The sequence below is a fragment of the Crocuta crocuta genome, unplaced genomic scaffold, assembly GCF_008692635.1.
Source record: "Crocuta crocuta isolate KB4526 unplaced genomic scaffold, BGI_CrCroc_1.0 scaffold646, whole genome shotgun sequence".
Taxonomy (NCBI): Eukaryota; Metazoa; Chordata; class Mammalia; order Carnivora; family Hyaenidae; genus Crocuta; species Crocuta crocuta.
The window spans coordinates 1,782,421-1,798,865 of record NW_027530851.1 but is presented as its reverse complement, the minus strand read 5'-3'; the positions used below and the strand labels follow the sequence as shown (position 1 = coordinate 1,798,865).

General features: G+C 36.7%; 1 protein-coding gene across 3 annotated transcripts in view; it reads right to left on the bottom strand.

The window, feature by feature from the left end:
• LOC144235837 (uncharacterized) overlaps positions 1-16,445 on the bottom strand; it is a 213,945-nt gene that overhangs the window by 190,775 nt on the left and 6,725 nt on the right. For all 3 annotated transcript variants that reach the window (XR_013336330.1, XR_013336331.1, XM_077769434.1), the window contains exon 3: positions 14,663-14,717. Coding sequence is in view for 1 of the 3 variants with exons in the window: in XM_077769434.1 (XP_077625560.1) it covers positions 14,663-14,717 (55 nt within the window). In the remaining 2 variants the exon portion in view is untranslated. The remainder of the gene's footprint in view (positions 1-14,662; positions 14,718-16,445) is intronic.

Genomic DNA, 16,445 nt, shown 5'->3' with positions numbered 1-16,445 from the left:
TGAGAAGTGGACTTAACCGTCACTAAAGTAAACAGACTCGGGAGACCAAAGGTCAAAGCACACACCTGGTGTGTTGCCCAATACCAAGAGTGAATAAATCAAAAAACAAAAACAAAAACAAAAAACAAAACAAAAGGTAGCTGACTTCTGGAAAAAGAAGTAATGGAGACCTGAGAAAGGTTACACTAAATCTAAGCCCCAATGGAAGAAAGAGAACTTTGATAATTTAATAATTATTAAATTTAATCTAATATATATTAGTTTAATATAAGATATATGTGAGATTAAAAAAAGATTATTTCCTCATGCTAAAATGCAATAACATATTTAAAATCTACACTGAAAGACATAAGTGATGATATGAACACTGTGAGAAATGAAACCAATGATGTAGTGGACAGGCTTGAAAAATCCCAAAATACTGTGGAGAAAGAAAAAACCTAAATGATGGATATGTAGGCAAGATTAAAAAATATCTAAGAATGTAACAATAGTTAACACTTAAAGAGCATCTTTTAAAGCACTTTATTTTACATGCATTCTACCCACTTAATTCTCTCAATACTCCATCCTTGTCATATTTATAGATATAGAAATTGCAAGAAAAAATATTAGTCCAAGGTCACAAAGCTAGTAGGGAGAGAACAACCAAGGCCATCTGACATCAAAGTCTGTGGTTAGCCACTATGCTATAAACTTTCTCAAAAAGAATATCTAAAAGAAAGAAACAGTCAAGTAAAAAAAAAAAGAAATTTAACTGATAAAAGATTTGATAAATTACATTATGGACTTGCTATCCATAAAGGAAAAAATAGCATAGACAAAAATTTTACATGATGACTATAAAGAAAAAGCTTGGGGCACCTCAGTGGCTCCATCAGTAAAGCATCTAATTCTTGATTTCGACTCAGGTCATGATCTCATGGTTCATGAGATCAAGCCCCATGCTGGGCTCTGTTCTGAGTGTGGGAAGCCTGCTTGGGATTCTCTCTCCCCTCCTCTCTCTCTCTCATTCTCTGTCCCTCCCCTCATGCACTCACATGAATTCTTTCTCTCTCAAAATAAACAAACATTAAGAAGAAAAAGAAGAGAAAAAGAATAGCTGACACAGCTCTTTTTTCCCCTAAAATAATTGGCAAAAAGAGTTGAGAGAAAACTTTCTGTTCCAATAGTTTAATATTGAGCCAAGTTATTATTCATCTATGAAGGCAAAACTGAAGATGTTCTAATGTTCAGAAATATCCCTCCCTTGCAACACTTATGAAAAAAACAGATATACTCACGAAATGTTTGCATTACACAGTTAAGTGGGAAAAGCAGGCTATGTGAAAGCTATGTGAAGCAGGTATTATGTGAACCATTTTTTGACAAAATGTGTATTTTTGCAAATTATTCATAGAAAATGTCTAAAAAGTTTTACGGCAAAATGTTAACATGTATGAAGGGTTTTGTTTAAATTCCCATTTTTGTAGTATGCAACTGCTTTTGTCATAACAGGATAATGAAAGTTAAAATTAAAAAATGTTTTGGAAACAGATTAAGAAGGCACTTGATAGGCAATCATATTAAAAATGAGGGTTAAGTATTGAACTCTATAAAGCATAGAGTCAAACAGAAATACTTACTTGATAGTTAAACCTAATGAGAACCCACAAGAAAAAATAATTATTTGCTAATAATAATCCTGTATAAAAGCCAATACTTTAACAAATCAGTACCTTAGTAGCAAGAAGAGCTAAAAGGAGTCAAAAATTCCCATAGAGCTCATCATACATGTGGGCCCAAAAGATAGCATGATGGAATAGGAACAGGCTTTCTTAGAAGAACTTTTAGGGGCAAGGAAATATGAAAAGCTGTTTGTCTTCCTAATTAAGGAAATATAAATTAAAATTACAATGGAATGTTCTTTCACATATGAGCATGGCGTAAGTAGAGGTTTATTATCCAGTGCTGTGGAATTTGAAAAATCAGTGAAACTGATCACAATAAAAGTGTGTACAGATGATAAGAGATGCAGGGTTTAGGAGTGGCTGGTAAAGTTTATAATGTGCATAACACTCATGTCCAACAATCTTATATATTTCTCTATTCCAAACAAGCCCTTCCAAAAAATTTACTGCAGCATTATTTGTAACACCAAAAAATTTGAAACATGTAAATGTGAGTTAAAAATGGAATGGGGTAAATCAATATGGTACATTCATGCTATGGAGTACTGTGTTTTTAAAAATGAGAAAGAACACTATATACTGGCACAGAACAATGTCCAAAAGTCATAGTTTTATGAAGAAATCAACTCAGAAAAATATATACAAGTTTATTCCATTTATATATTTTTAAAAAACTCCACAAAGCAAAAAGATACATATTATTATCTGCCCTAAATATATTAAAATGTCTATTCAAAATCTGGAAAAGTGGAAAAAGAATGGGAATTTTTGTTTTTACTCCTATATTTTATAAATCTCTATGGGATTTATTTTAAAATAAAAATATTATCTGTCAAAACCCAGATTTCCTAAAACACAGAGGGTAAGGTAAAGCTTGGATCTTAATGCCTGACTGAGGGGAAGAGAGCAGTCAATGACTGCAGGAGTGGGAAAAACCAGAAAATGAGGCAGAGAAGTAAGGAAAGCAAAAACAATATGGGGCAGGAAGGAGCTGGCACAGCTTCATGGGAAAGCATAGCTGGGGACATGTCCTGGCAGGCCACATGGAACATCTGCACCGTGGAACAGTTGGGGGTAGGCTGGGGAGTGGACTAGAGAATCAGCTCTCTCTCTCATCTCCTATTCCTCAGTGGTCAACTTTTTTCTCATAAGTTAACTCCCCTGTACTTCTGGGTCATGTTACTCATTGCATCTGAAGAATCTTTGGGAAAGACAGATCCCGTGTGTAATACTCAGTGCTCATCTGAATGCAGAACCAGTGGGAAGGGAGAGGACCATCATGTACCTAGTTGAGTTGAGCCTAGTTTAGATGGTGCTGCAGATCTCACCTGATCAGGTGCAATAATGCCCGACTTCCTGCCAGTGACACCAGAAGTGGCAAGGGGTATTTTGGAATGCGGTGATTTCACAGGGTGATGGAGATCACTGATCAAGTGTCCCATGGGGGAAGGCACACAAGTGTTTAATTCCACTGTCAGTGTATTAAATTATGCTAATACACTAATTACAGAATTTAAGATGAATAACTAAACAAATAATAGTTATTAATATATTTTTACATTCTCTAATAAGGAAAATGAATATGGGGTACCTGGGTGGCTCAGTCAGTTAAGTGTCTGGCTCTTAATTTGCTCAGGTTATGATCCCATGGTTCGTGAGTTTGAGCCTCACATTGGGCTGGTCTGCTTCAGATTCTCTCTCTCTCTCTCTCTGCCCCCCACCCCAGGCTGCTTCTCTCTCTGTCTCTCAAAAAATAAATAAACTAAAAAAAAAAGAAAGAAACTAAAGAAGGAAGAAAGAAGAAAGAAAAAAGATGACACAATCTAAACTGAAATACTAACAGTAGGTCAATTCCATGATAAAATTTATTTCCACTCTATTAATATATAATATATGTGTGTGTATATATATATGTGTATATATTGGCCATATATATATATACTTTACCACCACTTATATATTTATCAGTAGCATAAGGAACCAGCCTGTTGAAGTAGGTTCCAAAATCAAGAGAAAAGAATGATACCATTCTGTAAAGGCAGACAGCCAGCTGCTTCTTAGTAGTATCACACTGGCTTTAGTGCTCACACACTTAGTTGAGTTGAGCCTAGTTTAGATGGTGCTGCAGATCTCACCTGAGCTAGATCTCTAGCTCTCTAGATCTCACCTAGATCTCTAGCCCTGAGCTGAGCCGAGTTGAGCTGAGCTAGGAGGCAAGAAAGCCACAACAAAGTCGAAAAGATTCAATGTAAGTAGAAGGAAGAACACCTGCCCACAGCCACTGGTAAAGCCACTTGGTAAAGCCATGGATGTTTGTAGAATGATAATATGAAGGACATGATGATACACAAGGCCTTCCTGCTCAAAAATCTCAACCCAAGATTAATTAATTACCAAGGGGAAGCATACCCCACAGTGTAAGCTAATACCTGAAAGGAATAGAATGGCAGCCTCTTGAAAAAGAAATACATAAATAAAAGCTAAATACAGAATGATAAGTTAGTAATAAAAAAGGCCACTGAGAGTAGAGGTAACTGTAAGAAAAAAAATAGTCCACATATGTCACTCATTTCCCTGAATTTTCCATACACTGGTTAAAGAAAACGAACAGTGAGAATCAAAGCAAGTAAAGTATGTATTGGGCACCTAGTATATAAATGTCTTGCTGTAGCTGTGGGCTATTAAGGAACAAAGAAAATGTAGAAATGAAAGTAGGAAGACAGAAAAAAGGCATAATGACAGAAATCAAAGTTATAGCAATAATGAAGAAAATGTGAAGCAAAATCCTAAAACCTATCTTGTGCTAAATGTAAGAATTTCTCATTTCATGTCCAGCTCTATTTGGAGATTTGATCCTATTGAAATATGGAAATAAACTGGTGCCTGATGAGAAAAATGCTGACTACTCCTCATGTCCGAGGCTACATCTACAGGAGGTTGACTGTGTGAAAATGTTATGCAAATCTGAAAAGCTTTCAGTAAAATCTGCTTCCTTTGAGTAAATACCAGCTTAGAGTTGCCACAGACCAAAACTGAAGCTGTATGATTTCTTAGAAATAAATATGTAAAATGCAAAAGAAAAAGAAGTATAAAATATTCCCCCCCTTAATTCCTAAAAAGAAAATGTCATAAACCCAATTTCCTCATAAATACAGAAGCTGTGTCACTATTCAAGTATGAAGCCTGAGAAACTGCAATTCGTGACAGTAAAACTGACTCCATGTCTTCTTAAGAAAGTTTTCACAAACTAGGTGTGCTTTTTCAATAGCTTTCTTTTATTCATTCTGTCAGCACATTTTTGTTGAGCATATCCTATAGGCAAACCATGTTGCTTAAAATGAAGAATGTGAAGTTTAGATCACTTTATCCCTACATTTACAGAGCTTGATGATTTGTTGTAGAGGTAAGATGCATCCAGAAAAACAACTATAATGTAATGCAGAAGATGTCAAAACAAAATTTAAAAATTAAAGCAAAATGCCAGGAACGTTCAGAGGAAGTAGAAATCATAGAAGCAAGACATTTTTCATGGAGCACATGCCAGCTTAGTAGAACCCTGAAGAACACGTACTATTTATTTAATCATAGAGAAAAATTGAAGGAATTCCAAGTGAAAGAAAAATTGTAATAAAAGAAGCAAGCATGAAAAAGCCCAAGATGTACTGGGGGCCGGGGCGGGTTGGGGGGAGAACATATAGTCTAGTTGTGTATGTTTAGTGTGCCTGTTCAGGATATTAAGAACAAAATGCTAGACTTCTATGATTTTTCTAGGAGCTACTGGCTTATATTCAGATTTTCAAGGCATGCTTTTAGACAAACCATAAACTATCTTCTGTTGAAATTATATTATTACATTTACATCTGAGACCTTCTGGCTCAAACTTTTATTTTAGCAGAATTGAAAACTTGAACTTCAAAGAGGATAAATGGTATTTGCAAGTTCATATAGCTAATTAATGGCAGTGCTGAGACTCACAGTGTGGAGTATATTATTCCAGTCCAGGAGGAAGGATCTTCCCTGGGCCATAAATGCTCTCTTGCTCCACATCTACCCCCTCACTCTCTCCCCACTCATGCCAAAATATGCATTGGTTCACAGTCTGACTCATGCAGTCTATGACCAAGGAAGAGGGTATTTTCTAGGTAAGACACTAATTTTTAGGGAGTCAGTCTCTAATGTGACCTTGTTAGCTCCCAGGTTGTAACTAACTCCTAGACTAGACCTTAACTAAGAAGGTCAAAACAACATTGCCACCAAGAAAATTTCTAAAAAGAACCAATAGCAGTTGAAATGTATTAAACATAACTTTCTTAGATTTGACTCCCTCTAGAGTATGTTGGAGGAAAAGACTTCATCCTGTGAATTCTTTTCCAATACACATTTTAAAACATGGAAAGTTCATGATACAATATGCTCCCTCTCCTGCAAAATCTTTAAGTTTTCTTTAAAAAAAAAAAAGCTAAAACAACCAGTGTTTCTTAATGGATAGAGCAAAAATGTTTCTGCTGAGTAAACTACTGATTTATATCTCTAATTCATTCACCAACTGATACCAGGACCAGAGATCTCTAAAGTACATCATTAAATGCTGGCTCTGTAATTTAAAGTATTAAAATTCCGAATTCACAGCAATACCATTAGTATAAGGCAGGTTTTGTTTTTTTAATGAGATAGCATTTGGCAATTGTTATCAAACCAAATAAACCCATCATGAAGCACTTTTCTACAATTTCTATAAAAGTTCATTAACCTAATTCAATGAGATTCAGCTTTTCTGAACATATATAACCAACATTATTCATTTGTAAGTGTGAAAATGTAAGTTCTTTTATGGCAGGATATGCATGTATTCGTTCCCTATTGCAAAAAGAAAATCAATTAACTTACTTAATTCTCCTAAAATCTTAAGCCTTGAACACATTTAAGAGATTTCTTTCATGTGCATTCTCAGTCTGAGGTAGACTTATTCAACATAAAATTTTTCTCAACTTCACTGAAGCATGAAGTACCTTACATCAATAAGTATAGAAGTATTTATGAAATCCCTCATAGGAATAATATCCATGGTAGGATAATCAAATTACATCCAATCTTTTTTGTCCTTTCCCATTCTAGTGAGGAAAATACATAAAGCGTATACAGTATGTGTGTATATGCTATAGATAGATATAGACATAGACATAAATATATAGATATAGACATAGATAAATATGGATATACATGTATATTAGTGAACTCTGTTAAATGAGCTTCTGTTAGCCTATGTTGGTAGACCTATTACAGTGTTATTTCACTACCTGTCACCACCAAATTCAGTATAAAGAAACTGGGATATAACATGGAAGAAAAAACCATAAAACCTTAATTTGAAAATACCTTTAACACTCATCCCAATGTATGCAGAAATTCCACTCTGCAGGAAAACACATTCCATTTTAGGCAGTTTTCATGATCCAAAATTACCCCTTATGTCATTCTCTCTCAGTAATGTTTCTCCCAGTACAGAAAGCTCTCATTAGGCTTTTAGTCCCCAGCTATTAGTTGATTAGTAAAGTGCTTTGGCTTGTCTACTAATATTAATAATTAACTTGATTGATTAATATACATTAAAGAGGCAGGGGAAAGTCATGCTAGTGGGAACCTATAACAGATTGGTTATTTATTTGAACACTGGGGCATTAAGAGTTCATTCTGACTTCCTTGAATACTGCAAAGCAGAGAATTGCTCACTTTCCGTAGGATTGAGAAAAAAATTCCATTTTTTTCACAAGTTGCAAAATGTAGTGACTAATCTTTATTACATTGTATTACACAGTTGTATGATGACTCCTGATGTCAATAGACCATTTCCCATTCCACAGACTAGACTTACTTGACTTTCTGTTTATTTTAGTGACACTCTTGTTTGAAATTCTGGGTGCTTCTTATCCCTTTGAGTCACACACTGCGTCTAGGAGCCTCTGCTCTGGCACTTTTAGCACCTCATTAATTACTAACTGTAGCAAAGTCCTGCTGTTTTGCAACTCCTCTACCTTTGTTGGGAAATCACAACCCCTTGCTAGAATGAGAAGGCAGGACAATAGTTATCTGCCAAATGTCCAGTTTGTGAGCATATTACAAAGGCTAATTATCTTAGGGTCTTATAATTTCCCTAGCTATCCAAACTTGATAAGTCATTTTGTCTCTGAAGTACCTTTAAGTTTTGAACCAGGGGAAATCCAGGAAGCTTTTTCATTCAGCTAATATTCAGAGAAGTTAACTAATTGTTAAAGTTAAAAGTGAGAACAGATGATGAAACAGAATATACTCTCCTAGTTAACATAACCATCTTTTAGAGGGAGAGCACAAGGCACAATACGCACAGGCAGGCAAAACAGCACCCTCAACTTCTTTTGCACATACTCTCTGAATCTTCCATTGGTTTTCAGTATATGCTCTGCTCCACTGCTATTTGATTTTTGTGCAACACTAGTTCTGAAACCAATCTCCCCTACCCATGCCAATAAATTTTAAATGCCTCAGAGGCAGGGGCTATATCCTCCAATATTTTTTATCTATAACACCTAGAAAAATGCTCCACATATTTCAATATACAGATACTTAAAATACAGGGTATTTTCCTATTAACAAAATATAACAAATAAAAATATAAGTAATTCTCAGAATCAATGCAAGATCTTGCACAACAACTAACAATCTTATGAAGAAATAACCTGTCAAACCAACCTGGTTTTCTATGTCAAGATGGCAGATATATTGAATATAAGTATTATCCACACCAGTATTAAAAATGTGTTATTTCCCTTTATGTCACATTTATCAATAAAGAGACTACACATTCTTGAAATCAATATTCCACAATCCGGTGTTCAAATATGAGTAAAAGGAATCCAAAGGATAGCTTTTCCCAGTACTGAAGAGTCCCTACCCCTTCCCTTCATAATAAATCCTAAGACTCAGAGTCAAGTTAATCTTTCTGATTTGCTCTCTCTCTTCCTGCAAAAACTATGGTTATCTTGTCTGAAATGTTCCCTTTCAGCACCAGTCCTTTCCCAAACAAAGAGACTTAGAGGTGTTGAGAATCAGTCACTGATCTAGGAGCAGCAATAGCTCTTGATAAAGATAAGGGGATGCCTCACTTGAGTACTAACTCCACCTCTGCTCCCACCCTATCAGATATTTTGGAATCTCATCCCACAATCTCTCTTTTCCATGGTGACCTCCCCACTTCGTCAGTCTGTTCCCTCCTGTCACCTAGTTAAAGGACAGAGAGGCTCTGAGACAAAAATGATCTCCCACAAGGTTACCAGATAAAAGGGATGAACACCAAAGGATTACCAGGTTTTCCCAGGCTTTCTTGTTAACAAATGGCTTGTTCAATATACTGAACATTCTGATTTCTGATTCAGTAGGTCCCAGACCTAGACTCTGGAATCTGTTTTGTCAATAAGGGCTGTAGGTGATTCTTATCTTTAGGTCTATTTGGGAAAGAGTAGAGCAATGTGTTTCACCCTGCTGGCACACTAGAAATTCTGGGAAGTATTTAAATCATACAGATGCCCCAGTCAGCAGATATTTTGATTTAACTGGATTGAAATAGACCCCATTCATCACTATGTTTAAAAGCTCCCCCAAATGATTATATCATGAAGCAGCTTCTCAAGCTTTAATGTGCATACAAATCACTTGGGAAATGGTTAAAATGAGTCAGTAGATTGTTATTCTGCAAGTCTAGGGTGTGGCCTGAGATTCTGCATTCTAACAAGATGATGTCTGTGGTGCTGGTCTGTGGACCACATGTGAGTACCTAAGACTATTAAGTGATATCTTTGGGACGAGAGCCAGAGTTAGAGCACTCACTCACTCACCTTCCCTTTCCCTCTCCCTCTCCCACACACATTGTTTATATATTTTACATTTCAGTAGTAAGTAAAATGAATAGCATGGAAGAGAAGATTGAGAGTAACCCGCCAACCTGTCTAGATGGGAGAACTATTAGATGAACTAATGTGACAACATGACACAGGTACCTGATGTAGAGCCTAAAACGTGAGTTCTCGGAAACTGGTCCTGAGTGTGAATCTGAACATTGTGAGGGAGTATATGCACAGAGTGGGTCATTCAGTTTGTCTCAAAAGAGAGAGAAGAAGAATTGGAGCCTCAATCTTTCCTTTGAACAGGAATAACTATAACACCTCAACTGCCCTCTCCCTATATCTCCCTGAGATTTGCTTCAAAATCTGGATTGACACTCAAGTCTTCAAAGACTGGTACCCTTGGAAAGAACCTAAATGTCCATCAACTGACGAATGGATCAAGAAGATGTGGTTTATCTATACAATGGAATACTACATGGCAATGAGAAATAATGAAATCTGGCCATGTGTAGCAACATGAATGGAACTTGAGGGTGTTATGCTGAGCAAACTAAGTCAGGCAGAGAAGGACAGATACCTTATGTTTGCACGTATAGGAGGATTAGGAGGAACTTAATGGAGGACCATGGGGGAGAAGAAGGGGAAAATAGTGGGGGAGAGGGAGGGAGGCAAACCATGAGAGACTCTTGAATGCCGAGAACAAACTGAGGGCAGATGGGCTGGGAGGGGAAGGGGGGGTGATGAGCATGGAGAAGGGCACTTGTGGGGATGAACACTGGGTGTTATATGGAAACCAACTTGACAATAAACTATAAAAAAAAACAAAGACTGGTACCTTGACTGAACTGCTCATCTGTAGGCTAAAGAGCAACCTTTTTCTAGGGATAAGAAAGGATATGTTAACATAAAATTTTCATTGTCTATATATTTCTTTATATCTTCTTCTTGACTAAATTATGAGCTCCTGGAGACCAGTGACCTTTATTTCTTCTGTGGAACTCTCACAACATTTAATAAACATAAATTTATTGCCTATACAATACATACTCAGTACTCTCACCAATTGGCAGTGCAGAAGCAAATTCCAAGTGATTTTTGTATTTGCAGTAAGTTGAAAATAAATGGATAAATTTCAACAGTACAAGTTAGCTTAATACATGGAATAAACACATTGCCTTATTTATTTGGGCAAGTTATAATTTTTTTCCCTCAAGTATGACTAAAAAATAAAAGCAGGGCCACTGATAGAGCAAATTTATGTTGAAGGTCTCTATTATAAAAACAAATATGGGCTTCATTTCCAAAAGTAAATGCAGGAATATTAGAACTTCCTTTTATTATATTCAGAATAGACTTTTAAAATGCAAGTATATCAATATCAATAAAGAAGTATTAAAAAACAAAATTAAATGCAAAGATATGAATAAATTCATAATTATTTTAAACTCTATGAAGAGTTCTTCATTGGAATTTGATAATGAGAATTGAGGACAATGCCCAAAGAAGATACTAAAGGAATATTAAATAAATATAAGTGAGTGAGTGAATGAACTAGTGAATGAATGAGCTGTTCTCAAATTCCACTGATATGAAACAAAAGGATATAAATTTTTAATGTTTTTTTTAATATTTTTTATTTATTTCTAGGAGAGAGAGAGAGAGAGAAAGACAGCGTGAGCAGGGAAGGGTCAGAGAGAGAGGGAGTCACAGACTGAAACAGGCTCCACGCTCTGAGCTGGCAGTCAGCACAGAGCCCGACGCGGGGCTTGAACCCACGAACCGCGAGATCATGACCTAAGCGAAAGTCGGACACATAACCGACTAAGCCACCCAGGCGCCCCAATTTTTAAAGTAGCATAAGTAATGAAACAGCATTCACAATCCTGGTGTGATCAAGAGTATCCTACTAATGAAAAGGAGTGGGGGCACCTGGGTGGCTCAGTTGGTTAAGCAACTGACTTCAGCTCAGGTCATGATCTCACACTCCATGAGTTCGAGCCTCTCATCTGGCTCTGTGCTGACATCTCAGAGCCTGGAGCTTCAGATTCTGTGTCTCCTTCTCTCTCTGCCCCTCCCTAGCTCATGCTCTGGCTCTGGCTCTCACTCTCAAAAATAAACATTAAAAAAAAGAAAAGAAAAGGAGTGGATTTTATTCTCAGCACTGACCATAGGGCCTTGGGCAAGCCATTTAGGCTTCCAGGTCTCAATTTCCTCATGTACAAAATAAAATAATATATACTAGATGATCTCTAAGAGTCCTCACAGTTCTTGAATTCTATGAATTTGCAAGCCAAACTAAGCTAAAACTTACATTAAAAATCAGAAGTTTTACCAGTTTCTAGGCAAAGACTCTAGTTTGCTTTTGAAATTTCAATTCAACACAGAAACTTGATGTTGGCATAGCTTGCACTGGTGTGAAATGAAATTTGTTCTGCATCTTTAAAAGCCTACATAGAAGACTGGAAACTCCTCCAAGGTCTTTAAAAACAGTATACACTATCCTCTCTCAGAGATGCTTTAAATGTTCTCCTACCTCAGGTTCAAGTGGCAAATAGGTTTCCCTATTGTACTCCAGCCCCCATTGATTGATGGTCATAACACAGAGCCCAATATGTAAACGATCCTAAAAGCCCTTAACACTTGAGGGTTCAGAGTGCCATGATCACATCATTACTGAACACTTCTGAGGGAGGGAGTTGTGACAACAGACTGAACATTTGCCAAGTGTGAAAGATTAAATTAACTGCCAAACGGTTCAAGTTCTTCAAAATACATGTATTTCAACTTGGTATTAAAAGTAATCACTCTTTGGGGTGCCTGGGTGGCTCAGTCAGGTAAGCGTCTGACTCTTGGTTTCAACTCAGGTCATGATCTCAGTTTCCTGGGCTCAAGCCCCACATCAGGCTCCGTGCTGACAGCATAGAGCCCTCTTGGTATTCTCTCCCTCCCTTTCCCTCTTTCCCACCCCCATTCATGCTGTCTCTGTCTCTCTCAAAAATAAATCAATAAAAATTTTTTTAAAGGTGACCATTCCTTCACAATGGACATGAAATAAAAGAATCCATTCAATTAATTCAACAACAGAAAATATATTTTATCCCAAAGGATCCAGATGTTCCACTTTTCAGTCAGTCTTGCACATTATCTGTAAGGACCTATTGACTCTTACACTGAAAATGATCCATGACTTCCCTCTTTGTTATCTTAATACAAACTGTCTATTTTAATTCCCTTATTTACTACCCTTCTGCATACTAATTTTGGTTTGCTTATGCTAGATTCTATGCTGATGGAAGGAATCAGAATCTGACTTAAGTGAAACCTCAGAGGCCCAATAGCTGCAAAGTATGTTTCTCACTCATGCACTATGTCCAGCATAGTCATCAGAGGCTAGGGAGTGAGAGGGCTGTTCACCATGTTCCCAGTGAGCTAATCCAATAAAGGCTTAATTTAGTCAAGTGCTTCCATGATCATGACAGCATTAAAACGAGAATGTGGTAAATCTACCCTGACTTAAAACTTTTATCTCAAATGAATTAGTGTCACTTCTGCTCTTATTTCTTCCAATGTATACATTCTATACCTAACTTTGCTGGACAGCACCGTAGCTACCACAGAAGGCCATGTCAAGGCCAGCAGCAAAGAGAAACCTTTTTTGGTCACTTTATACCCATGCTTGAGTGCTGTACAAGATGTCTTTGGCCCCAAGTAAATTTGGTCTTGAACTATTATATTAGGTTCCACCAGCATAGGGAGGAAGTTTGTTCCTCTTCTGACCTTTGATTATAAAGTCCTCATGGACATTTTACGCAAGGTCTAAGGTATCTATGACAATTCCACCTCTATTATATAAAAAGGAACATGAGTGATCAACTGTCAATATGAGACTGGACTGTGACTTCTTTGTCATACTCTCCCTTCCTCTCTCCTTTGGTTCCAGAAAGATTCTCCACTCCCACTTCCTTCTGATAAGGAAATCATTTAAGTGCTGATTTCTCACTATGACTTTTAGTGAAACTCTATATTTGGACCACTATACAAAGTTATTACAATACTATTGACTATATTCCCTATGCTATACTTTTCATTTCAATAACATGTATTTTATAACTGAAAATTTGTACCTGTTCAGCCCCTTCACCTATTTCACCTCACTCCCCGACCTTTCTTTGGCAACCACCAGCTTGTTCTCTGTATTTAAGACTCTGTTTCTTTTCGACTGTTCATTTGTTTTGTTTCTTAGATTTCACATTTCAGTGAAATCATATGGTATTTGTCTTTCTTTGTGTGACTTACTTCACTTAATATAATATCCTCTAGGTCCATCCATGTAATCACAAAAGCAAGATTTCATCCTTTTCTTATGGCTAAGTAAAAGTCTATTATACACACACACACACACCTCACATCTTATTCAGCCATTCATCTATCAATGGATATATCTGTGTTGCTTCTATATCTTGGCTATCGAAGTAATACTGTAATAAACATAGGTATACATGAATCTTTTCAAATTAGTGTTTTCATTTCCTTTGGGTAAACACCCAGTAATGGAATAACTGGATCATATGGTATTTCCCTTTTGAACTTTTTGAGAAACCTATTTTTCATAGTGGTTGTTGTACTAATTTACATTCACACCAACAGTGCAGGAGGGTTCCCTTTTCTTCATATCCTTGCAAACACTTACTTGGGATGGCTTGTTTTTTTAATACTAGCCATTCTGACTGATTTGAGATGATAACTCATTCTAGTTCTGATTTGCATTTGTACTCATCTACTTTTAATCTTCAGTGCACTTTTTGGATAATTTTCTTGTGTCATAGGACATGCCTACTCAGGTGAATCATGTCAGGGTATTTTGATTTTTTTAGAACAATCCATTTTATAATCTTTAATGCAATCTCTTCCTACACTAAGGAGATTGCAACAGAGTGTGTAAACTAAATTTTTATTAATGCTTTATTGGGCGATCTCTAGAAAACTAAGTTCATCCTTGAAATATACCTCCCCTCTCCGACTGCTTTTTCTTACAGTTTCTGTTTCTGCCCTCATTTTTCACCTCCCATAATCACTAAGCATCCTTATTAGATGCAAATCTCCCAAATACTCACCTTTCATAATGCCCTGCACAGGACGGACCTTCTCTGCTTGCCAAATGTCAGAGATCTGTTACAAAGAAAACAATCTAATTAAAATAATTCATGAGTTCTTAACTTTCTTGAGAGTATTTGCACTTAAATTTCCAGGTGTGATGATTTCAAGTAGTGCATATAAGGACATACATAATTTCATCAGTAAAAATATATGAAAATATACATACGCATTCATAACAGAGTATAGCAAGCTATATGTGTAAGTATCATTATTTAGGGAAACGTCCTCAGGTTATTATCTATTAGAAGTTAGTCTGGCCTTGAATTTCTAGCTATTATACTATGTATCTTTAAAAAAATCATGAATGACCATATTTTATGTAATTTGTAATGTTGCTAAAAATAAAGTATTGTTTCTTAGGACCATAAATAATGAAAATTCACCAGAAGTCATGCAAAATCAACATTATCATTCCTAAGTTAGAGAATCAATTAAGAGTGAAGGAGTAAATTCATTAGTTTACTTGCCTCCCTTCCTAAACCCTGGAAAATCTATTTTGTGGGGCAAAATCAGTGTATCCATCTCATTAAATCTTAGAATTACTGAATTTAATAATATAGTAGCTCCATGTTCTTGTGCACTAAAATGATAAGTCGTTCAGTCAATTTTAGTAGACAAAAGAAAGGCTTCCCAACAAGAAGGCATGTACGCAGTGGTTCTCTTTAATGAGGAGACTTCTATGTTGTATTCATAAATCTTTAGTAATCCTATCTGAGGTCTTGAGACCAAACAGAAAAGAGGGAAAACGGTAGAGGAAGTGGGATGATGGGCATGGAGGAGGGCACTTGTGGGGATGAGCACTGGGTGTTATATGGAAACCAACTTGACAACAAACTATTAAAAAATAAAATCAAATTTAATTTGATTTGATTTAATTTAAAAAAAAAGGTAGGAAAACAACATGCTGAAGTTATCTCTACATAAAGCAAGCCCTGATGACTTCACCCACAATCAGAATGCTCTAATAATGTTTCTTCTACTAATGGACTTAATGCCAAAGCCTCATTGCAAAAGTAGTCTGTGCTGATTCAATATTCTGAGGTCTCAAGACTAGAATTTAAACTCAATCCAGAGAAAGAACTTACCTAGAACCAGAATACTCTTTATAGATAGAGTATACGGTAAATCTCATTTTGCTTTCTTATTTCAATTTGGTATCAGTTTTCTGACAACCCAAAGGGTTTGAAATCTTGACTTTATACAGGGATAAATAACCTATTCATTACCTCTGTGATAGGTTAAAAATAGCCAGTAATTCTCATGTTAAAAGACAGCATCTATTGTGTAAACCTTGGAATCTGGGCTAGCCCTGAAACCTACTTTGACCAACAGAATGTGGTGGAGATAACACTGGAGGACTTCCAAAGGGCCCTGCAGTCTCCCTCTTCATGCATCTAGAACCCAGAGAGCCCCATGCTCAGAGGGTGAAAAACCACCTGAGGAGAAAAGTGCCATCTCAGATGAGCCCACACTCAATGACCTGCATACAGTATATGAGGGAAGCATATAAGCATAGGCAAAGAGGGGGCGCCTGGGTGGCTCAGTTGGTTGGGCGTCCGACTTCGGCTCAGGTCATGATCTCATGGTTCATGGGTTCGAGCCCCACGTTGGGCTCCGTGCTGACAGCTAGCTCAGAGCCTGGAGCCTGTTTCGGATTCTGTGTCTCCCTCTCTCTCTGACCCTCCCCTGCTCATGCTATCTCACTCTCTCTCTCTCTCAGAAATAAATAAAACATTAAAA